We start from the raw sequence: 25932 nt of genomic DNA on the forward strand, positions 1-25932 counted from the left end.
TATTTTTAAAATGTTTCAGAAACTCATGAGTAGTAACTCAAAATTTTAAGATGATGTTTTTTTCCAAATTTAGTTTTCCTAATAACTAAGAGATGTGAGACAGGGTATGGTAATAGGGGTAAAGCCTTGGCCTCTTGCTAAGGAGTACATTTCTTATGACATTTAGACAGTAGCAGACCATGAAAAGTAATCATTTATGCTTTTTATTTTTTATTTTTTTGCTTTCTATTTTATTTATTTAGCTCTGATCAAGAGCTCAGAATTATTTTTTATCCTTTTACTGTTAGCACGATGCCTTATACAGTGCAAATACTGCAAATCTGAATTAAATTGCAAATGAAACTATCATAGCATCTGCAACATGATTAAGTCAGAATATATGGTGCTACTTAATAATAACAAACATTTGCATTCCACTTGACAGTTTACAAAGATCTTTCCTTCATTTACACAATTTCATGTGAACCTCACAATAACTTCTGGAAGAAGGTATGCTATATTATGATCCCAGTTTTGTATGTAAGGACATAACAGCTTCCACTCAAAACCGTGACCCTAGAATCTAATGATGTTTGAATTTAAGAGTTAAGGTATCATTCTGATCTATTTTTCTGTATATATTATTTGCTTTTTGAAATAGCTTTAGAAACAGGATCTTTTTGTTAATGTAATTTCTATTTCTTGCACAGATACATTCATTTTGATACGAATTTGTAAAACATTGTCATAAATGTCTTAAAGGCAGTGATGGTTATAAAGTGAATGGCACAGTTACTGCCTGTTTAAAAAAAAAAAAACAAAAACTTTTTAACCCATTAAGAAGGATGGAAATCTCCTGAGTCATGAAATTTTATATAGACTGTGTACACATCTTATCCCATATATTTGAAAGTTTCAGAAAATGGTACTACTTCTGGAAAGTAACACTGCTTGAAATAGGAAGGCTGGCTAAGGTTCAGAAAGAAGCTGCCTAAATGTGCTGTTTTCAGCAAAATTCTAGTGCTCAGATCATTGCCGCACGGCGTCGGGAGCCTGTGTATTGTGTCGCAGAGCCGCGGCGGCCTCTCTAATGTCATGGATTGTGGGCTTATATATGCTGACAATGTATTCGCTCATTATTCTTAGCCTGTGGGACAGGTTGATCAGACATTAGAATTCAAAAGAAGGAATAAAAATAGAGGTCTCAGAAGGCCTTGATGTCGTGCTTAGTTCTGCAGTCAAGGAAACCTTAGAGTTTAAATGCTACATTTGCAGCTTAATTAAGAAGGAAGATCAGTATCAGATTATTCTAAGTAGCATATTATTTCTCATATTGTGTAATTATTCTGAATTTGTCAGAATCTTTCTAGCTGATGGCAGTATTTAAAGTGGTGACATTTTAATCTGTAATTACATTGTTTTCCTAAAGTATAGTTTACAAACTGTCCTCCATGGATTTTTTTTTCCATTCTTAAAATGCTTGGTTTTCTTTATTAAATCAGGACGATCTTACTATTGTTACTTTGGGTGGGAATTGACTTTCCGAGAACACCATTGTAACTTGTACTTTGGTTGTTTTTAGAGGAAGAGCAGAAGGAACTTCTTTGTCACACCTTAAGTGACATTTTAGGACGTGCCTGTTGTGGCAACTCTGGATCACACTGCTTGGTTTCCTGGACCACTGAGGAGACTGCTAGTATTTCTGGGAGTCCTGCAGAGTCTAGTTCCCGAGTGGGACATTCTTGTAAGATACATTTTAATTTCCTGAAGTAATGTTATATACTTTAGTTTTAATAAAACTAGTTAAAACATGAAGAGAAAATATTCTTAATTTTCATGTCTTTTCTAGCCTAAGTTTGGTTAATAAGCTTTAATGTTTTCTCTTTTCAGTTATTTTAATTACACGAAGATAACAAAGTTGTGCAAAAAAGATTCAAAATATATTTATCTCTTTGAATAAACATTTTAGGAAGTTTAAAGAATGTAAATCTAGGCTAGGCATGGTGGTACGTGCCTGTAATCCCAGTTATTGGGAGGCTTAGACAGGAATAGCACTGATTTGAAGCCAGCCTCAGCAACTTAGTGAGGGCCCCCCGCAACTTAGACCCTGTTTCAAAAATAAAAAATAACATCAGGGCTGGGGTGAAGCTCAGAAGTAGAGTGCCCCCTGGATTCAAGGTTCAGTCTCCAGTAAAACACACACATACACACAGACACACACACACACAGACACACACACACACACACACACACAATATAAATCTGTATGCCTTAGCTTTAGATGCCTTAATTTTTTTCTTTAGTATTGGAAATACAAAAGGATAGTTGACAGCAAAAGTTTCTTAAATATCATTAGCTGCTTTCTAGAACAAGATTGGGGACATTTTTCTTAATTATGTGCTGTTTCTCTGCTCCTGAACTTTTTGGAAATTGTTATATATGTGGATTGTTTTAAGGCAATTTTAATTATGTTTTAATTAGATCTTAAGTTTTGTATACCTTCTCATTAATATAATTTAAATAACAGCTATTCTCATTCATAAAAATTATGTGTTCTGTGGTTTGGGCCTTTGAAAATTTTTACATGATTGACCTAAAAACTGCCAGAATGAACAAGGCCTGGAAACTAGATAAGAGTCGGTCTCCTGGTTTTCTTTTCAAACGTAACCGTGTGTAACAGGTAGATGGCAGCTGCTGTGACGTACATCTGCTTTCTGGCAGGGTATCTCTAAGGCACCATTTCCTCCTGAGGCTGAAACGTCTCTGTGTGTCGTCGTCTTCTCGCTCCTACCTCTGCACTTAAATGTGTTAAGCCTGTGAAATCCTAACAGTACATTTACAAGGAATAATTTAAAATTTTTCAACAGTTGAATGGTGGTTTTTTTTTTTTTTCAATGTTTGAAAGTAAAGTGCCTTTCAAACATTACCTCTTAACAATTTAGCATTTTAGGGTTAATAATGACATTTGAAGAAAAGTGGAAAATATTCTCAAGAATGATAATAAAACATGTCGTTTCAGATTGGCTTTAAAATATTTTCCAGCTTTTACTAGGTCTCATGTAAGCATGTTTAGTAGTTACAGTTGAGATATTAAAATTTTAGAAGACAAATACTTGAACTACTTAAGTTATTTTAAAGAGTGTATGCCTAAAACCAGTCTATGTATTACAGATGAGAAAACAGACCTTCTTCTTTAACAAGTTTTCATTAGAATCTGAGTGTAGTGCACTTTGTGTTGGAATATACTATACATTTCCTTACCGATAGATGAGACTGCTGTAGTTTAAATGGCCTAAGAATGCATTGTTGGTTACTTTAGGAACTAATTTTATAGGTGGGCATATTATATTGCTTCCCCTCCATAAAACATGTAGCGATTTTCCAGTTTACTTTTGTGCCTCATATTAAAAGTTGACATGGCATAAAACTACCTGAAATTTGTTTTTGATTTTATATACATTTGAAACATTTTGTTGACTGAAAATATGGGAATTTACCTTAAATTATTGACAAATGAACTAACTGAATTTAAATTAAAAATGTATTCCATATAACAATCTATTTTACCTGTTCTTTATTCCCAGCTACTTTCTTTTCCTCGTGTTCTATTTTCCACTCTCCTGGCCTGCTGAGCTTTTCTATTTTGCTTGCCTCTTTCTCTAAATTACTGTCTCTATGTCTACTTTCATAGTTGACCTAGAAAAACTATTAGGATGAGCAAGCATTACAAAACGGCATAATTTGGAAAAGCTTAGGTAGAATTTTAATTTTATCTTGACATTTTAATGTGAAGTGCTCCCCATTATTACATTCTGCACAACATTACTTTCATTGCTTGTGTGGTGTGTGTATTTCTAGGCTGTTGGTAACGCACACTTGTTCGCAGTAGTGAATACTCAGGTTCAATTTCAGTTTGTTTCCCACATAAAACCAAAAGATTTAAATTAATCCGTTTGGACTTCCAGAGACTTTAAAAAGTCATTTGAAACATCTGAAAATTAAAGCAAGGCTTTGAAAAGCTAGCTTAAATTGTGACATTTTAAATTTTAAATAAAAGTAGGAATTTTGATTTCCTAATGAATACTTTTCTCTAATTCGCTGGTGAGAATTTATATTTGAAAGCATCAAGATTTATTTTATAAAGTACATATGAAATTATTGTGATCAAGTAGACATTGTGACTCAATTATTTTCAAAGACTATCTTCTGGGAGAGTCAACTGTCCGGAGTTTAAAATCATATTCTGTTATTTATTGCTGTGTGCTCTTAGGAATATTCTTCTCTGCCTCAGCTTCCTCTTCCATGAAATGGAGCTAAGAGAGAGTTATGAGGATTAATTGAGGTCAGAACTGGTCAGAAATTACCAGAGGTTCTGGCACTTACTAAAACTTTCAAATGTCACCTTTGATTAAAATGCTTTCTTTGATTTCCTTAGATATTTAAGTTTATACTAATACCGTGTTAATAACATAACCTAAATAAATTACTGAAAACTTCTCAACAGTTATATGTATAAACAAGGAAACAAACTTAAAGCTTTCTTTGAACCTGTGTGTTTTTAGTGCTATGCCATTTGATAAACAATTGTTTAGTAAGGAAGCATTAAAGTCACTAAAGATTTTATATTATAAAGGAGGAAGATTAGCTTATGAGGATTTTACTTGGATCCATAAATTTAAATTTGTTTTAAAGTGCAGGACACATGACAATGATGTGTGAAGCACTGATTATTATTAATTTTTTTCTATTTTTAACTAAACTGAAATGTTTATTTGTTAACCCTCCTATATTCTCAGTATTATATCCACTTTAGTGATAACAATGGTATCTAAGATGTTGAAATATAAATTCAAGTTATATAAAGTTAGTACTAAGCTGAGAATTTTAAGAAAGTAAGGAAATAAGGACAGTTTTGATTGCTTGAAAGTATTTACAGCCTGCTGTGTGTATCTTGTGTCATTTATTTGCCATGTGTAGTGCTGAAAAGTGTCTTTTATGTATAGCTGCCTTGGCTGTCGAAGAGCTTGGCTTTGAGCGATTTCATGCATTAATTCAGTAAGTAACATTGGAACATTTAAAATACTTACATTGTGGACACATTGCCATTTTAAGTCTATTCATACTGTAGAAAGATTCTTAGATTTGTATAGTTCTACTTAAACATGAATTTTTAAAAATTCCTTGCTTGTAGATTAATTTGCTTTCAAATTTTAAAAGAAGTAAAAGCTTTTTCATCGCTACAGTGAAAAAATTAAAAGTTTTTTCGTCACTACAGTGAAAAAATAATTTTAGCCTAATGTTTTTTTTCTCCTAAATGAATACAAAGATTTCTAGTGGGCTACATATTAAGACTGTTTTCTATTTGCTAAAATATGTTTTCTTTAATTTTTACTAAAAGTGCCAAAATTTTTCACTAGAGTATTTAAATATTTTACAAAATAAAGGTAAGAATGGCCATGTTGATAGAATTATAGGTGGCATTTGTTTTGAAATTTATCACCAATTTCTTTTAAAAGAAGCCACAAATGTATACCATAGTTTTAGCATTTAGATATTTGTTAAATAATTTTGAGGCCTTAAAAGATTTTTCTTGGTTATTAAGCACTTCCGAAAGAGGACCACTCTGCTCTCTAAATGCTATGTATTATCGAAGAATTTGGTACCAAACATTTCACCGAAGAGATGAAGAGGTTTCCTGCAAGTAGATGGTCTGTGTTAATGACATAGATGATACATGTGGTACATAGTCAGCAGCAGTTTTTGTTTTAATGGCTAAATTTGGATTTGAAGATTCAGATGCTAGCTGAGTGTGGTGGTGCACGCTTCTGATCCCAGTACTTGGGAGGCTGAGACAGGAGGATCTCAGGTTCACAGACAGCCTCAGCTACTTAGTGAGGTCCTCCGCAACTTAGTGAGACCCTGTTTCAAGATAAAGAACAAAAAAATAGGGCTAAGGGTGTAGCTTGGGGGTAGAATGTCCCTGGGTTCAATCCCCAGTACCACACACACACACAAAATAAAATTCAAGATGCTCCCCAAATCTCCTGTGTATATGTATATTCTAGTGTATAAGACAGTTTAAAAGTTATCCCATTTATGAGCACAGTAAACCTCATTATGATACTAATACTCAATTATTTTTCCCCCCAGAAGAAGATCATTCAGAAGTTTATCAGAATTAAAAGATGCTGTCTTGGACAAGTATTCAATGTGGGGAAACAAATTTGGAGTATTGCTTTTTCTGTATTCTGTGTTACTGACAAAGGTTTGTTTAAGAAGATATTTCTTCTGCTCTATATTAGCTTAGTACTAGTTTTTCTCCTGCTGTGAAGAATAATTTTATTCCTGCTGCTGTTTCTAAATCTCAGAATAGTCTCACATCATAATGTACCAATAAAAGTATATAAAAATCAGGATAAAAAATCTCTTATGCTGATAAGAAATTGGTTCCTGTTTCCTTCCCATTCACTTGTGACTTGACCACTTTCAAACTTACTTTCATCTTTCTTTTCTGACTATAGAGGTTATCAGTACTAGTCTAATTATGAAGTGCTGTCTTGTGTGTGTGTGTAATACTGGGATTGCATCCAGGGGCATTCTAATTCTGAGCTAGGCCCACAGCCATATTTTATTTTATATTTTGAAACAGGGCCTCACTAAGTTGCTGAGGCTGGCCTCGAGCCTGTGGTCCTCCGGTTTCAGCCTTACAGTCATGCACCACCACAACCTGCTCTGTCAGTTCTTTTGAATTTGTTTTCTTTCATCTTAGCAATGTCTGGCACTTGGCTTCTTAATCTCTTCTGAAAATTCTTTCTGACCTTCTTTACTTATCTGAAAATTTTCTCTTGTACTGCCCCACATTCTTTTTGTTGCTTTTGTTGTTGCTGTCATTGTTGTTTTATTTAACAACTCTGACCTTCTTTATGTGTTATCTCCTCTTCTCTCTTCTGAATTTTAGTACTCCAGGTATCTCATCCCTTGGATCCTGTAATACTTTTTCTTTTCTGGATGGATATTTCACTCAACTTTCTCTTATGAGGTTACTTCTAGCATGCTTACTTCCAACTCCACCTTTTTCCCAGAATGCAAATCTCATACCTCTAAGTAGCCTGTTACTTCAGTTTGGTATCCTACTCGGAATACTATACTGGGTCTGAAATCTCACTAGTTTTCTTTTGAAAAATGTAGCTCTATGCTAGAGATTGTGTTTATAATAGGAGGTGTACTTTCTTAGTGGCTTCTATTCCCTTTTGTTTAAAACAAATTACTTTCAATATGGAAGTGGTTTTCTATAAAGCATGATTGAAAAATAGGAAAGGATAAGAGTAAGTTTATTGAGTAGAATCAAGGGCAAGGCAGGTTTTACACAGCAGAGACCACTTGATGGGTGAGTTAAAGATGTGTATATAGAAACACTGGAGGAAACTTTCCAACCAGTGAGAACAGCAAACCTAAAGGCATAAGGGGTTATGGTATAACACAGATTTGGGGAGCTAGAAATAGTCCAGCATGACTGCAGCATGGTGTACCAAAGGGACAATTGTGAATGATGAGACTTGACACCTAATACGGAAGTCTCAGAATATCAAGGTCCTTGTATATTGTGAAAAGAGACTTTAGGTTTACATATGCTAAAAATTGGAAAACATAATTTTGAAAAAGGAAGTGACAAGATCTTTTTGTTGTTAAAAGATGCCTTAAACTGGAATAAGAGTTTATAATTTGGTATATGGAATATAAGCCAAGAGTTGGGGAAACTAGAAAAGTAGATATTGGAGAGTCCTAAGCCAGGACATTGAACACAGAATGGAAAAGAAAACATATTTAGAATAAAAGTAATAAGAGAATTAAACCTAATATGCATTTGGCTTACTAAATATAAATAAAGAGAACCAGAAATATGTGGTAGTTGGCAGGTGATGGGAGTATCAGCGATGGTGGGGTCAAAGATGACTGGCTCTTCATGAGATCTCCTTGATGTCCATTTTTCTTCCAGATTTTATGTTCAGAACTGCTGGTACTACCTCTGTTTCTGGTCCTTTGCCAATAAGGCATTTATTTACCAGTAAATTCACATGCGAGTTGTTCTTCCTTGAGCTGCTCTTTAAAATTATGCCCTCTTCTCCCCAGTGATCGTCTAATTTATTCCTGTGCTTTATGTTGTTTGCAAAAATCGAAAGTGCAAGATCACACACTTTATTTCTCCTACAATAAGCAGTCATTACATATTTTGATTATCAACTAGTAATCTATTTAATCCTTAAAAATGGCCTATGACATGTAATCAAACCAGCAAAATCAGATGAGTAGCACAATGAATGTCAGTTTATGTCACTATGGAGTTAGATTTTTCTTGTACTCACCCATTATCTAGAACTTTTGGAATTTGGATGTCACTTAGGAGAATTAATAAGTACTAGGAAGCTGGGCGTGGTGGCGCGCGCTTGTAATCCCAGCATTTGGGAGGCTGAGACAGGAGGATCCAGGTTTGCGGACAGCCTCAGCCACTTAGTGAGGCCCTTTGTGACTCAGTGAGACCCTGTTTCAAAATAAAGAATAAAAAATAGGGCTAGGGGTGTAACTTGGAGGTAGAATGCTCCTGGGTTCCATCCCCAGTACCGTAAAAAAAAGTACTAGGAAATTGGTTTTCAAGAAAATAACCGTTCTACCCTCCTTAATTACATTTTATTTCATCAAATTTTATCAAATTTCATCAATTTGAATTACCAATATTTGGGAGAAGATGCAATCAGAAGTAAACTTTTGCTTTTTATTATGTATCAATGGCACCTTTATTGTTTTGAAATTTATATTTCTGCCAACACATGTGCATGTTTTTAGTACTAGTAAATTTTATTAAGTGAAAATAAAATCAGATATATCAGTGTTTAATTCAAGTTAGCCTAAAGTTAAGTCAATATTAACTTTTATATTAATTTTCTCCTTTCTCTTGAAAGTTAAATATCTGTACCTTTTCTAATGACTGGACTTATTGCCCATAATTCCATTAGTATTTATATAGAGGCTCTGAAAGAAAATATATTCTTTGAGGAACTGCTTCTTAGAGTTATCTCAAGCACAGTCCTGTCTCAAATTTGGGTAACTTCTTAAAAAAAATTACTTAATTTTCTTGCTAATTTATAGTACAAACTGGTCAGATTTTAAATTATAATTTCCACTTTAGTTTTCAAATTAAGCCACTGAATTCTTGGTTTCTTTAGGGAATTGACAACATAAAGAATGAAATTGAAGATGCAAGTGAACCTCTGATAGATCCTGTCTACGGACATGGCAGGTAACTCAGTAAGATTTCTTCTCTTTACCTCAGGGCTGTGGTTTTTAGGAACCCGACTAAAGGTGAAACAGAACTGAGGTGGGAATTTGGCTTGTCCTTAAGTGTTGACAGCAGGAGGTCTATGGGTTTGGGCGGTCTCAGGCTTTATGCATTGCCTGCTTTATGTATTATGTTAACTTGCAGTTTAGGTTTATGTATCCCTTGCGTTTATTGTGAGAAAGTTGAATTTATATGACTATGTAGACTCATAAATGCTGTTATGATGATACATGTCGTGATATATTTAACAAGGTGGAGACTTTAAAATGGAAAACATGAGGCTCCCTAACGTTGTTTCTTAACATAATTTTATGTAAAAAGTCATTATTTTCTCACTACTGTAGGAATTAGTTGAAGACTAATTTTACTCATATTTTAATTGCCTGTTAATTTTTTAATAGCCAAAGTTTAATTAACCTCCTACTGACGGGCCATGCTGTTTCTAATGTGTGGGATGGTGACAGAGAATGCTCAGGAATGCGTAAGTATGTTCTTTCGCCTCTCATTTCAGTAGAGCGTAGTTGAGTGTTGCTCGTCTGTGCAGTGGCTCTACACTACCTGGAGGTTAAGGAAAGAGCTTCTCACTGAAGAACCCTCACAGTTTCCAAGGTCCCGGCCTTCGGAGCACAGGTGTTGAAGCCAGGCAGCCTGGGCTCCAGCCCCAGCCGCCGGCGTTAGTCAGGGGACTTCCCAAGCCTTGCATTTTCTCTAGTATGATGCTGGAAGGTGTAGAACCAACTTCTTTAGAAAAAGTAAGCAACCTCGATATTTGTAAACATAGCACATATATGTCTACTACTATTATTCTTTGCTTAAAGTTGAGGAAAATTAAAAATACTGTGATTTGAAATATTTGAGAGTCTAGTGGGTTTTCCCTATTTTAATATGTATAATTTCCTTTAAATGTTGTGGAAATTTCATGTCATTGGAGCTTTTCTTACATATGCTTTTGTTGGTGCTTCATACTGTAGCTGAGCGTGATTGCACAGATGCGCAGGGCGTGGGGGAGCCGCTCCTCCTCTCCTGGCGTAGCACCCATGGGTGCCACCTGAGGCTCCTACACTCCTAACCTTTCCATCACCACTTCCGTCAGTAGTCTCAGCTGTTTCTTTTCTGTAGCTTTTTGTGTTGCCAGGGACATTGAATTTAAACCTGTTTTTGCCAATCCATTCAGTTAAGGAGAGCTGATGTATAGCTGTGAATAAAATTTCCTACAGTTTATTACTGGGTCAGTTTGAACGTATTTACTCCTTCAACTTACCCTGAATAACTACTGTGTACCTCTTACGACATGAAGCTTCATAGCTCTGTCTCTGGAAAATCTATTCAATACTTCTTTCTAATTTATATAATTAGATAAAGTATCTCCAAACAACAGAGCAAATACTATGGTTGAGAAAAAGGTGACTAGTTTTTGCTTCCATTTTTATTTTAAATTCTTCTCAAAGTTTGGAAATATATATATAGTTAATTAAACATACATGAAAGAATATGTTATTCAGAAAAAGATAAAATTTGGGCATATTAGAGAAAACATATGTCCCTTCTCTTTCTGTGCTTGGCTGATCTCATTTAACATAATGTTCTCCAGGCCTTTCCGTCTTCTTGCAAATGACATGATTTTCTTCTTCTCTATAGTTAAGTAGAATTCCATTGTGTGTATTTCCCATAATTTTGCAGTCCATTCATCTGTTGATGGAGACCTAGGTTGGGTCCATATTTTGGCTATTACAAATTGTGCTACTATGAACATAGGTATGCATATGTTACTGTAGTTTTCTGATTTCAACCACTTTGGAAAGATACCCAGGAGAGTAGTATAGCCAGACCATATGGTGGATCCATTCCCAGTTTTCTAAGGATTCCCCACACTGATCTCCATAGGAGCTGAACTAGTTTGCACTCCCACCAACAGTATAAAAGAGTTCCTCTTTTCCCACATCCTCGGCAGCACTTGTTGTTATTTGACTTCTTTATGCTTGCCACTCTGTTTGGGGTTAGATGGAATCTCAGCATAGTTTTGATTTGCCTCTCCCTGATGGCTAATGATGTTGAACATCTTTTCATGTATCGATTGGCCATCTGTGTCTCTTCTTTTGTAAAGTGTCTATTCAGTTCAGTGGCCCATTTCTTGAATGGGTTATTTGTTTTGCTAGTGTAGAGTCTTTTGAGCTCTTTGTATATTCTGGATATTAGCCCTCTGTGTGAGTGTTGGCTGGTAAAGATCTCCCATTCTGTAGGCTTCCTCTTTAGGTTCTTGGTGGTTTCCTTTGATGAGAAGAAACTTTTTAGTTTGATGCTATCCCACTTGTTACTTCTTGCTTTAGTTTTCTGCACTTTGGAGGTCTTGTTGAGAAAGTCACTGCCTGTGCCTATATGTTGGAGTGTTGGAGTATTAGGGATACCAAAGGGACTCCAGACAATGGAGGAAAAACCTCATCAAAGCTCGAATGGAAGGATAGAAGAGGAAGAAGGCTGAGGTTGATTAATGAAGGAGCTACACCTGAATGTGTATAAAAATATAATATATCATGGTTTACCTGGACACTCAATTTTGGGAGGAGAGATGGGGAAGGGGGAAGGGTACCAAGCATAGTCTGAATGTATGCCATTTTCAATATGTTCCACAAAAAAAAAAAGAAAGAAAGAAAAAGAAACCGGATGCTTTCCCGAATGTGTAAAAGCTAAGGAGAGATGAGTAACAGGAGGAACTCTAGATGAAGAAGGAGATCCTATAGAGGAGCAAATAAGGTGACCTAACTGAGGGGACAGGAGGGGGGAAGAAGGATACTCTCTAAAGCACATGATGTACTTAAACATATCAGTCAGTCACCAAGCCAAGCATGGGAAGGAGGGATGGGAAGGAAATGGGGTGGTGATTAGATAGGGGCTGATTGGGTGATATGTGCATGTATGTCTACACAAGTCTTGTATCCCATTAAGATGTATGAATACAATACAGCAATAAAAATTTAAAAAGATAAAGATAAAATTTATGAAACATAAGAATTAAAAGGCACTGTAGTAGGAGCCAAACACTTTACTGTTTCAGAAATTTAAGAATTACTTGGGCATAGTGGTGCATTCTTATAATCTCAGTACTTGGGAGGCTGAGACCGGAGGATCACAGGTTTGTGGCCAGCCTCAGCTTTTAGTGAGATCCTCTGCAACTTAGTAAGACACTGTTTCAAAATAAAGAATAAAAAATAGGGCTGGGGGTGTAGCTCGGGGGTAGAATGTCCCTAGATTCAGTCCCCAGTGCCGCAAAATGAACGAATAAAATGCCTACACTGCTAATGGGAAGGACTCCCATTTTCCCTCAGAATTTATGCATCTAGTTTAGAGAAATGAAAACATGACTCATGATCAAACAAAGCATGTTGAAATATAGGACTGAAGACATCAGAAGGAATAGAAATTTTTCTTACTATATTTATGTTGGGGCAGAGAAACTTTAAAGAAGAGTTAATATTTTAATGGAGCTCTGTAGATGGTGCAGAATACAGGCTATATTATGAGTAGGGAGTCAGAACAGCAGTTCTTAATTCTGACTATTATCACTTGGGGAGCTTAAAAATATATAAATATTTAGACTCCAAGAAAAATTAACTTAGAGTTCCTAGGTGATGTACCAGGGGTATATACTTTAACATTTCCCCTAGCTGATTCTCGATGTGCAGCCAGGTCTGAGAACCCCAGACAGGTTAGGGCACTGGATTTACTCCAGAGACTAGTAAAAGGAAAGATTATCAACAAAGGATGGGTAAGAAGCCAGGGGCGTTGTAATGCTAATAATGGAAACTTCAGTTGGCAAGTATTAGGAAAGAGTCAGTGAAGGCACTGAGCAGAGAACTAGCCTAAAACTTGCAAAACCACCCCATTAATCTGTGAGTTTGTAGTATGTGTTAGAGTGGAACCACAATTGAAAGCTGTAACACACAGCCTAGATGGGTAAGGCGCAACAGGAGGGAGGGAGACCGCACAGAGGAGGAGAAAGAGCAGTGAGGGCGTAATGTACTGCATGCTAAGCGTATGTTTTGGGTCCTTTTCAACCTAGGTTTACTTAGGAAAACTGAAGCCAGGATACTTTAGTAATTTGCCCAGAGTCAAGCAGGAGAAGTCTAAACTGCCTGGGCCTTTGAGCACACCAGAGTCTGTGCCTGAGCCACAATAGCGAGCTCCCCTGCTCTGACGCTTGCCTCAGGGACAGAGTCCAGGGATGTAGTCTCTCTAGAATGCAGGAAGGAAAGGTAAAATAGTAGGTTTTCAAGTAAAACTTGCTAAATAAATGAACACTCGAAGCATCATGGCAAGTTTCAAAGCTTCATGTAGGTTTTGATGGAACAAAAACCAATCTGTGCCTTCCAGTGTTGCATTTTAAGAGTGATGACAAGCCGGGCATGGTGGCACAGCTTGTAATCCCAGCATTCGGGAGGCTGAGACCGGAGTATGGCGGTTCACGGACAACCTCAGCTACTTGGTGAGGCCCTCCGCAACTCAGTGAGACCCTGTTTCAAAATAAGGAATAAAAATAGGGCAGGGGGTGTAGCTCAGAGATCGAATGCCCCAGATTCCATCCCCAGTACCAAAAAAAAGAGAGTAAAGACAACCCTGAGGATGGACAGCGCTCGCTGCGCAGCGCTGCAGTCACTTAAGAGTTCCAGCCACCGTTCTCCAGGACGTGGCGATTTTGTTTCCATTTTCTCACTTCATTCATATAGCTACTCTATCTGTGGTCATCATCTTCACTTTACAGATACGGAAACGGAGGCACCGTGCTTTGAAGTATCTTATTTAATTTCACACACTTAGTAAATAGCAGAACCAAGACTTGAACTAGTCCAATTCTATACAGTCAGCACCTAATCGTTGATATGCTGCCACTTACATGCATTTTATTCTTGAGTGCTATATGTGGATGGAATGGGAAGAATTTATCTTATTTAAATTTCATAGAAGCCCTGAGAGGTAGATGTTTACCATATGTATACAGAGGAAACCAAATGAGAATTTAACCCAAGATTCTTTTTTTTTTTTTTTTTTTTATGGCACTGGGGAGGAAACCTCCGGGCTTCACTCCCAGACCTATTTTTACATTTTTTATTTGGAAACAGGGTCTCTTAAGCCAGCGAGGCTGGCTTCGAACCTGCGCGATCCTCCTGTCTCTGTAATTCCCAAGTGCGGGGATTACAAGCGTGCATCACCACGCCCGGCGAACCCAAGATTCTTGTCTGTGGTAGAAAGTTATTGAATCATTCATATACATATATATTTCATTCAAAGAGAATGAGGTTTAATTAAGATGTTATGATTTAGCAGTTAGCAAAGTCTTTCTCTAGAAGAACAATTGAGGTAGAAGCCAGATCATAGGGAGGGAATACTAGAGCAATGTAGACAAGGAATTTTTGCTGGTAAAAGAATGGAGAGAAAGAGAGAGAGAGAGAAGGCCTTTGCTGGTCACGAGGCCAAGGGATAGCGCATATAATTTTTAAGAGTTAAGAGTTGCCCGGATTGTTTGTAGACCAGAAGAGAGCCACTTTAGTAGAAGGAGTAGTGAACAGGGCCAAGAGTGTCAGTAGCCTGAGGAAGATGCACCATTCTATTAAATGATATACTGAAAAGAGACAGGGATTTTGACCTGTGAAAGATTTAAACTGGGAATACTGGGGATCTGGAAGCTTACTGGTAGTATGTGGGTAGCGGTAAAGTTAGAGAAGGTAAGAGAAAGGGCTTGAATCAGCTGCTCTAAGGAGTTAGGTGATGAGAGAAATTTTACAATGTATGACCAGCAGCAAAAGTTTAGGTGAGGTTCAGTAAGGTTAAGTTAGAGGGGGTCCAAACAATAAAGCTGAAACTCGGGGTGTTTTCCGCAGCAGTGGTCTCCAGTCTAGCAGTGGGAAGGAGGGTATTTTGTGTCACCCAGGAAAGGCCCAGAAGGGGCAGTGGAAGATGACGGGCATTTTCTTGCCTTCATTTGTTAAGCGTCCTTCTTAGCTTCCATACAGAGTGGACATTTTCAGTCTAACTTTTGCCTTGAGTTTATTCTGGTGAATATTAGATTGTTTCTAGTTTTGTTTATTACAAATAGTGCTGTAGTAACATTGTATACTAAAGCCAGTGGTGCTTTCCTGTAATCTAGGTACTTGGGAGGTTGAGACAGGAAGACCACAGTTCGAAGCCAGTCTCAGCAATTTAGTGCAGCCTTGATTAAGAAAAAATTAAAAATAGGGCTGGAGGTTTAGCTTAATGATAGGATGCCCCTGGGTTCAATTAAAAAAAAATACTGCCCCCCGACCCTGGGCGGGTGGGCAGGCGCTGGCGGGGCACCCCTAGGGAACCCCCCTCTCCACTCTCCACCCGGAAGGACCCCGTGGTCTGTGGGCCCCCGACCCTGGGCGGGTGGGCAGGCGCTGGCGGGGTGCCCCTAGGTGACCCCCCCTCTCCACCTGGAAGGACCCCGGGCCCCCGACCCTGGGCGGGTGGGCAGGCGCCGGTGGGGTGCCCCTAGGCGACCCTCCTCTCCACCCGGAAGGACCCCGGGCCCCCGACCCTGGGCGGGTGGGCAGGCGCTGGCAGGGCGCCCCTAGGCGACCCCCCTCTCCACCTGGAAGGACCCTGTAAAAAAGGAAAAGAAAAAGAAAAAAGGAAAATATCGGTGAGGGGTCAAGGAGGTGGCGGATGCCAGGATACTGGAGATGCAGACAAAACTTATCCAAATGAACTGGAATTATTGGAAAAATTCCCCACTAAGGAGGACTGCTTCTTCTCTATATTGTTAAGAATCTTGGACATCACCTGTAAGGAGAGAGACTTTAGCGGAGACCAAGGAGAAAGGCGGTGCTGAAAGCAGTCTCCACGTTGGCGGTGGAGACTTGTATTCAGGAGAAGCAGAAATCGGAGCCTACCAACCTTATTTATTTATTTATTTATTTTTTGAGAAATTACACCAAAGGTTGAATGCTACCGTCGCGCATGCTTAGGAAGATTGGACAACACTCAGAGTGAAAAGAGAGCTTGGGGAAGATTGGAAATGGTGGAGGCAGTGGCAATGGCACTGGCCAGTACTCAGGGGAGGCAGAGATCTGATACATTACACCTGGAACTTTTGAAGTAATGACCCCAGAGGCAGAATGCTACCACCACCACGCACCCTCGAGAATGTGGGACAAATAGTTGGGCGAAGAAGGTGCTCGGATTAGAGCCTGCCGAGAGATGAGGCCAGTGACGGACACAGCAAAGCTGGGATCGGAGCCTGCCGTGAGGCAAGGCCGGTGCTGGGGCCTCCGAGACCGGGATCGGAGCCTGCCGAGGTTTTAGGCCAGTGCCGGGGCCAACGGCCGGCATTGGAGCCTTTCGTGAGGCAAGACCGTTATTGAGGCCTCCGAGGCCGGGATTGGAGCCTGCCGAGGGGTTAGGCTGGTGCTGGGGCCAGCGAGGCCGGGATCGGAACCTGTTGAGGGGTTAGGCTGGTGCCGGGGCCAGCGAGGCCAGGATCAGAGCCTGCCATGAGGCAAGGCCGGTGCTGGGGCCTCTGAGGCCGGGATGGAGCCTCCCAAGGGGTTAGGCCAGTGCTGGGGCAAACGGCCGGCATCGGAGCCTTCCGTGAGGCAAGGCCGTTATTGAGACCTTCGAGGCCTGGATCAGAGCCTGCCGTGAGGCAAGGCCGGTGCTGGGGCCTCTGAGGCCAGGATCAGAGCCAGGTGAGGGGTTAGGCCGGTACCGGTGCCACTGGCCAGCATTGGAGCCTTTTGTGAGGCAAGGCCACTACTGAGGCCTCTGAGGCCTGGATCGGAGCCTGCCGAGGGGTTAGGCAGATGCCGGGGCCATCGGCTAACATCGGAGCCTGCTGTGAGGCAAGGCCGGTGCTGGGGCCTCTGAGTCCGGGATCAGAGCCAGCTGAGGGGTTAGGCCAGTTTTGGGGCCAGCGAGGCCAGAACCGGGGCCTCCCGTGAGGCAAGGCTGCTGCTTGAGCCAGCGAGGTCTGATCAGTCCACCGTGTAGCCAGGCCACAACTGGGGCCGTCAAGAGTGGGATCGGTATTTGCAACGCGGCATGCACAGAGAAATATCTCAGAAAATTAAAACCAGATGCTTTCCCTAATCAGCAATAACTAGGAGGAAACGGGCAACAGGAAGTGGTCGAGGCATAGAAAGGGCCCTATAGTGAAGCAATTAAGGTGACCAATCAGAGGGTATGGAATAGGGGAGGATGGAGCCTCTTTAAAAAGCAGGAGGTACATAAACAAATGTATCAAAGTAAATCACCAAAGAAGCGTGGGATGGAGGGAGGGGGAGGGAATGTGATGGGGGCTGGATGAGGGCTAATTGGATGATGTGTGCTTGTATATCCTCTCAAGTCTTATATTCCAATGTGATGTATGATTACAATGCACCAATAAAAATAAATTAAAAAAATACTATAGTACTACAATTTTAAAAAGATTCTCAGCCAGGCATGGCGGCGCACACTTGTAATCCCGCGCTTGGGAGGCAGAGACAAGAGGATTGCGCAGGTTCAAAGCCAGCCGTACTGGCTTAAGAGTCCTTGTTTCCAAATAAAATAAAGAATAGGTCTGGCAGTGTAGCCCAGAGGTATAAGGGTTCTATCCCCAGTACCACCAAAAAATAAAATAAAGAATTCTCATACTTGCAAACCATCCCTTAAATTTCTTCTTCTAATCTATTTAATTTCTATGCTAAAACAACATTGTTACATGGTTTTATGTTTTTATATCAGCACATATTGTGCTTTTTCAAAATTATCAGAGCTGAGGGTGTAACTCAGTGGTAGAGCACATGTTTAGCATGCCTGTCACCAGATTTAAAGTGTTTAAAGTGTGTACCTCTGCATGTACACACACACACACACACACACACACACACACACACACACAGAGTCATGTCTATATTATCCTTCCCAGTTGAACTTTTACCCAGCTTTTCAAGTTCTGAGTTTAAGAAGTCTATGAGGACTTAGATTAGGGTTACATTTATTGTAGTCTGTCAAGGCATAGTTTATTGAAGCTCATGCTACACAGAAAATAAGAGAATTTAAAGTCTAAAGAATAGGATCATTTTGAAACCCTAATGTATATTAAATAATTCATATGAGTTCCAATTACATGGCTAGGTGGTATACAAATTGGAAAAGTATCTTATCAAAATTAATATGAGTAAAGATCCGAAATTCTATTTTCTTTTCTTTTCTATTTTTATTCTTGCAGTACTGGAGTTTGAATCAATGGGCATTCTACCACTTAGCTACACCCTCTCAGTTCTATTTTTATTCTTTATTTTAAAACAGCATTTCACTAAGTTGCTGAGTACCTCACTAAGTAGGGGCTGGCTGTGAACCTGGAATCCCCCTGTCTTAGCCTCCCAAGTACTGGGATTATAAGCGTGTACCACCACGTTGGGCCAGAAGTGCTATTTTCCCCAAATTTTATTTACTTCGAAAAATAATGCTTAGCTGGAACCGAATTATCAGATAAAATATAAGTCTTCAGGTAAATTGCAATTTCAAATTTAAAAGGCAAATAATTTACAGTATTAGTATGTTCTAATATACTTTTTGGGATATGTTTACATTAAAAGTTTTTTTCTGAAATTTAACTGGGCATCTTTTTTGTTATTATTTTTGTTAAATTTATCTTGGTGCAAAGTTGATCAGTCTAACTTAGGAAAATAACAGACAGTAAATGGGTTTAAAAAGCTCCTCATCCATCCGGGCATGGTGGCGCACGCTTGTAGTCCCTGCACTTGGGAGGTGGAGACAAGAGGATCGCACAGGTTCGAACCAGCCTGGCTGGCTTAAGAGATGCTGTTTCCAAATAAAAATAAAAAAATAGGTCTGGGAGTATAGCCCAGAGGTAGAAAGGTTTCCAGAAACCCCAGTACCACCAATTAAATAAATAAATAAATAAATAAATAAATAAATAGCTCCTCATCAAGTATAGACTTTGTGACTTAAATTATTCGCACCGTGTAAGTGAGATACTGAAACCTTTTTTGGTATTGTATTGCTTTTTATTTTAGTTATTCTAATATTCTTGCAAAGAAAAAGTCATTTTATTTTCAACTACAAAGTCTTCATTTACTCGTAATCTCATTCCAACTTAATTTTTCAGCCATCATGAACTTGGGCTTGAGCAGAATAACTACTTGCTCTGCCATCTTTGTCTGTGCTTGTTCCTGTCTCTCAAGACCCACGTCTGTGCCTGCCCAGCCCTGTAGAGCTCACTTCATACGCCAGCTCTTCCTTCCAAGCAGAGTGACTCTCATAGCTGAAAGTGATCCCACTTCTCTGCACTTTGCTTTTCTGGCACCTTCCTCTGCCTACCTGGTCCCTCCTGTTTGTTACTAAATTGCTTTTGAGAGCATCTTATCCTCATTTCTTCTCTTTGGTACCTTTGTATTCCTGCACTGTGCTTAGCACTGTTCTTTTCAATACTTAGCATTCGGAGTGTGTTTGTGAGACAAATGTAGGGCAGTTATGTGGTTTCTAAGTTAGTGTCTAATTTGAAATGCCCAAGAGAGACTCCTGTAGACACCCAGACATTAAGCATAGTTAATAGTGGAAGGAAAGACTATACTCAAACCCAAGTACTCGGAATATAAAACTCTGCTACACAGAAATACACAGCCTCATTGGCTTAAGTAGATATGGGCTGATGGGAACTGATCATGATTAATCTTAAATGCTAGGCCAAAAGAACCAGTTTAGCCAGAAGAGTCTAACATATACTCAAAATCGTTAAAAAGATAATTCAGAGAAGCAGAGATTCCAAGCATGGTTACAAGGAAACGGGAAGAAGTTGGGGAGGTGTTGACCAAAGGAATCAAAATTCTAGGTAGAATTAAGTTTAAGATATCTATTGTACAACATGGTGACTGTTGTTAGTGACAAGTGGTGTATATTTAAAAATACCAAAAGAATACATTTTAAACGTTCTCACCACAAAGACACAAGTATGTGAGTTAGTACATGTCTTTATTAGTTCAATTTAGCCATTCTATAGTGTATACATACTTGGAGACATGTTGTCCATAATAAATATATGATTTTTTATTTGTGAAATGAAATATAAAAATACATACTCTATTTAGGCCAAAGAATGTCTTATTTTTCTGGTGCTGTCTAGTTGTACTCCAAGTTATGGCACTCCTAAAAATACAAACAGAAATTGGGTGACTTTTCATGGTGTAAGATAATAAGTTAATATTGACAAAGAAAAATAAAACCACAAAACTTTTACAATTTTCTTCAAGTGAAGAGTAAATAGACTTTTTTGAGACTCACTGACTATTATATGAGTAAATTTTAGAGATTGTAACGTGTGAGATTATATCTTCACTGGATTACAGTGGATAAAAATCTTTAATGACACACGAACAGAAGAGAATCTTAAGTACATATGTAAGGAAATAGCCTAATAGATTTTTAAATATTACTGTCTAAACTAGGTGTGTAAGCAAGTGGTTATTGGCAGTTCTGAATAATTCATTACCCAAAATTTATGAAAAGCTAGTTTGAATGTTTAAAAACATTATGTTGTAAATATTTTCTTCTAGACATTTGTCTTAGACTAGAAGAAATGGGTGATGTAGTATCAAATTGTAACACTAGGTGGTAGTAACTGATTTTAGAAATTGAATCCTGAAACTTTCTCAAATACATGGATTTTTCTTTGAACAGGAAGACACTTAGAACAGCTTACATTTCAGAGGAAAAAGGTGCCAAAATTTTCAAGGCCACTGCAAGTCCATCTGCCTGTTTGGGCTAGTCCCCTCCTCTCCCTTCTTTTTTCCTTTAACTGCTATAACCTAAAGATCTTCAAATTTTGGGTTTTATGCCCTTTATCTTCTTAAAACTCAACAAGGAATTCAAAGAGGTTTTCCTAAGGATTATAAGCCAATAATTTTTATATTGGAAATTATGACTGAGAAATTGAAAATTGTTAATACATTTTAAACAATAATATGCTTATTACTCTTATTAATTAAAATGACTTTTCAAACAACAACAGTGAAATTGCTTGAAATTTTTGAAAATCCCTTTAATATCTAGCCTGTTAGTAGGCACCTGGACTTTAATATTTGTTTGCGAATTCAGTCTTTTGTGATACAATATGTCATTTAGGTCTATAAAACTCCACTTTGCCCTTAAGAGAGAATAGGATTAAAATAGTTAATATCGTTTTATGAAAATCATCTTGACCTCATGTAGTCTCTGAAAGAGTCCTAAACCACAATATAAGAACCATACTCTTCCTTTCTGTGCCTGAAAGAAGGTAGTAACAGAATAACAAGTAGCATTTATGCATGCTTTCTATTAATTTTGAATTTACAAATTCAAAAAGTTAAAATATCAATTCTTGACTTATACCATCTGGATACTGTACCTAAGAAAACAGTAAAATACAACAAAAGTCTGAGAGTTAATATTATGTTATTCTGTAAGCTTACTATCCTAAAAGAAAAATGAGCAAGGCATGACCAGATGGTGAAAAGAATGCAGTCATACCCACCTGTACTCACAGTGGACCAGGCAATAGTGTTAGAGATATGATATATGTGTGATCCCAAATATATCGTCCTAGTTCTATTTAATGTACATAGCTAGAGGATAAAGTCTGAACATGCTGTCATCATCATTACATGTCACCGTAGAATAACCTCTTTCCTCTTCATGCTCTGAGCTGTCTGTTCTGTTTATCCACCTTTGCAACTTTACCTCTCACCTCTATGCCAGTGATTCCCACATCTCTATACCCAGCCCTGGCTTCTCTTTTCTGTGAGTCTGAGCTCTATTTCCAGTTGTTTATCACAATTTAGAAGTCACAAGGTACCTTGATCTCAGCTTGTCTAAAAGCAAAGGCATATTTCTAGTTCCAAGACTCTAGAAGATACTTCTGAATTCTTTTAGTTCTTGAATTTATCAGGTTTGACAAAAGTGTCACTCCTTAAGTATATTGATTTTCCTACCTTTTTGCTGTTTCCTCCACTTTTAATTTTTTTCTTCTTGTCCTCTTTGGCCTGGAAAGTTTCTGCATATGTTTCAGCATTCAACTCAGATGCTTTCCACTTCTGTTTGCCACTTCTGTATGCCTTCTCTAAAGCTGTGGACAGGGCACACACATTTTTTTCCATTGGCCTCTCTTGGTAAACTCTTAGCCTTTATTAGGCACAGATTATTTTCTTTTCATTTGTTTTTCCCCAGTAATACGCATAATGCCTCTGTTCACTTGTAGGAGTGAGGGATAGCATAAAATGTCCTTTATATTAGTACTAGAGCTTGTACTCGGGGCATTCTACCTCCAATCTATACCTCCATCCCTTTTATTTTTTTTATATATTTATTTGTTTTTTTATTTGCGGTAGTAGAGATGGAACCCAGGGGCATTCTACTTCCGAGCTACACTCTCAGCCCTATTTTTTATTCTTTATTTTGAAACAGTCTCACAAGTCTTACCAAGTAGCTGAGGCTGGCTACGAGCCATGATCCTCCTGTCTCAGCCTCCAAGTACTAGGATTACAGAGCATGTACCACCACGCCCAGCTCATCTCTTATTTCTGAAACAAGAGCTCACCAAGTTGCTGAGGTTAATCTTGAAACTGCAGTCTTCCTGCTCTCTCAGCCTCCCCAAGTGCTGGGATTATAGACATACACCACCCACCCAGCCAAAGTGTTCATGTTTTATTATAGTGCAAATAGGATTACTGCTACACAATGATAAATTTTACAAATTATGATGTGCATAATCATTTGTTTTTCAAAATCAAAGTGAATTCAAGATAGCCCTTTAACCTGGATATAAATCTCTAATTTTGTTAATAGTTCTTTGGATTTCAGAGAAGAAATTCTGTCATTAAACAAGTAAACATCAAATATAAAGTTTTATACATTTATTGTACATCCAAAATATCACATTTACCCATCTCAAAGTTGATCTAGTGCTGTTTTATACTTAGTACTTTAATGGTTATTTGATGTGATCTCTTAATACATATGTTACTTTTTAAAGTATAGTTTTGGACAAAAGTAAAAAATTTGCATAAATTTGTATGCCTGTTTATACATATACCTATGTATAAGCACTCATCAGATTTACATATACTTAAACAATGCTAAGTTCATTTTTGTTTTTGTCTTTTGCAGAACTTCTTGGTATCCGTGAGCAAGCAGCTGTAGGATTCTTAACATTAATGGAAGCTTTAAGATACTGTAAGGTAAAGTGATTTTTAAGCTATTGAAGTGTTTTTATTGACACGTCCACTGTTTGCATGCTGCTTTTGTTCCTATGATGGCGTGTCTCACTACTATTGCCGCACTTCCCCATCCTTCCTGATCTCCCATCCTAAACTGATAGGGTCATCGGGAAGGCTGAGCTCACGGATGTTGCTGCGTTTCCAATGAGGGCAACAGGGGCAGAACTTGGGGCAAAATAATGTATGAATATATAATAAAAAGTAATAAAAGCAACAGTATATCAAGTGGAGATAATTGGATATTTTTATAAGCTAGCAAATAGCAAAGTGTCATTCCTTCATTAAAAAAGAGTCTACTAAAACAACTGGTAATGCATTATCAGGTAAAGAAAATGAATATGCTAAGTGCCTAAAATTCTAGCTTTTATCTTTTCCACTTGAAAAATGATTTGACATTAAAAAACAACATCCCAGGAATTTTAGAACATTTAACTCTTCATCACAGGCTAGAGCTAGGAACTGTGGTGAGACTCTCATTAGTACGGTACATCTAGATGCCTTCCTATTTAATCTGAAATAACCATTGAGCATGCCAAATAGTTTGAAATCATTAGTTATTTCCACTTACTCTAATGTCATAATCCTAGAGAAAAGAAGTAGGTCTCATTTTTTTTCCAGCTTTAGAATGTCATTTTTTTCCTAGCAATAATTTTGATGGTGGTGATTATTTTTAGTAACAGTAACAATATCTTGTATCTCCTTGCTTCTTTCTATTTATGTCTGTATTGTTGTCATTTGTGGCCAGAGCACTCCTCTTTTTTTTATTTTTTATTTTTTTATTGGTGCACTATAATGTATTCATACATTATAATGGGATAAAAAACATGTAGACATATGTGCACACATCATTCAGTTAGTGCCTACCCCACACCATTCCCTCCCCCCCCACTCCTTCCCATGCTTGGCTTAGTGGTTGACATCTAATTTTATAGCAATTTATCCAAAATTAACAATGATAATGTCACAGAACAGATTCATTTGTCTGATAGCAAACTTTTGATCACTTAGAGATAACATTTCAATATTGTTTTTTACTTTCTTCCTTACCGGAGGATATTTTTTTAAGGTGAAACTATCATACATTTTATTTCCAGAAAAAAATCTATCCTAACATGAAATATGAACTCTAAATACCCAAAACAATTTTGAAAAAGAAAAATGCTAGAAGATGTACATTTTCTGATTTCAAACCTTATAAAGCTACATTAATTGAAACAGTGTAGTACTGCTATAAAGGCAGATATATAAACCAGTGGAGTAAAATAAAAAGCCTAGAAATAAATTCTTCCATTCCATATATGGACAAGTTATTTTTGACAAGGTTTCCAAGAACATTTGGTGAAGGAAATAATGATTCTTTCACTAAATATAGTTGAAAAATAATAATTACACGAAAAAGAATAAAGTTGGACCCTTACCTAACACCATATACAAATATTAACTCAAAATAGATAAGAGACCTAAATGTAAATCTTAAACTGTAAACTTTTAGACTATAAACTTTTAGAAGAAAACCCGGGGCATAACACTTCACAACATTGATAATTGGCAGTGATTTCTTGGATATGATTCCAAAGGCACAGGCAACAACAGAATAAACAAACAAACTTCCTAAAAAATAAAAAAAAAATTGTACAACCAAAGACAATGTAAACAGAGTTAAAAGTTACTGATAGAATGGGGTAAAATATTTCCAAATGCTATATCTGAAGGTATATTAATATTCCAAATAGAAATCCTAAAAATTAGCAACAATAAAAGCAAACAATACAATTTAGAAATAGTTAAAAGACTAAAATAAATAATGAATCTCCAAAGATTTTAACCAATAAACACATGAATATATTCTTCTTTGCTTAGTTGTCTGCTGGATGGAAATTTTCATTTCTCTGGTTCTGGTGTGTATTACCTATTTCTTCTTTGTAGTTAATCTCTCTCTTTTTTTTTTTCTAGCACTGGTTTTGAAGACATAAATTCCTTCAGTTTCTGTTTCTGTTTGTCATGGAAGCTTCTTATTTCCCCATCTAATTTGATAGATAGTTTTGCTGGCTAGGAAATTTTTGGCTGGAAGTGGTTTTCTTTCAAAGTTTGGAATATGTTACTCCAAGCCCTTCTGGCTTTCATGACTTGGTTTGGGAAGTCTGGAGTGATTCTAATTGGTTTGCCTCTGAATGTCACTTGGCCTTTTGTTTTTGTTGCCTTTAAGATTCTCTGCTTGGCTTCCACATTGGTCATTTTGACAACTATGTGGCGTGGGGAGCCTCTTCTCTGATCCTGTCTAAAGGGAGTTCTGTACGTTTCCTGGACTTGTGTATCAATCTCTTGCTCTATGTTTGGAAAATTTTCTGTTAT

The 25932-nt window shown here is 37.7% G+C and overlaps 1 protein-coding gene across 2 annotated transcripts in view; it reads left to right on the forward strand.

Moving 5' to 3' along the window:
- Nucleotides 1–25932, forward strand: part of MINDY3 (MINDY lysine 48 deubiquitinase 3) — a gene marked incomplete at both ends in the record, with an annotated part of 77218 nt that overhangs the window by 18182 nt on the left and 33104 nt on the right. The window contains 6 exons of one of the 2 annotated variants that reach the window (XM_080717010.1): nt 1562–1723; nt 4983–5034; nt 6130–6244; nt 9201–9274; nt 9715–9794; nt 23471–23541. In XM_080717010.1, the coding sequence (XP_080573136.1) occupies nt 1562–1723; nt 4983–5034; nt 6130–6244; nt 9201–9274; nt 9715–9794; nt 23471–23541 (554 nt within the window). The remainder of the gene's footprint in view (nt 1–1561; nt 1724–4982; nt 5035–6129; nt 6245–9200; nt 9275–9714; nt 9795–23470; nt 23542–25932) is intronic. The other variant, XM_080717011.1, reaches the window with a different exon arrangement.

Source organism: Muscardinus avellanarius (genome assembly GCF_963383645.1).
Source record: "Muscardinus avellanarius genome assembly, chromosome: 20".
In the NCBI taxonomy this organism is placed as follows: Eukaryota; Metazoa; Chordata; class Mammalia; order Rodentia; family Gliridae; genus Muscardinus; species Muscardinus avellanarius.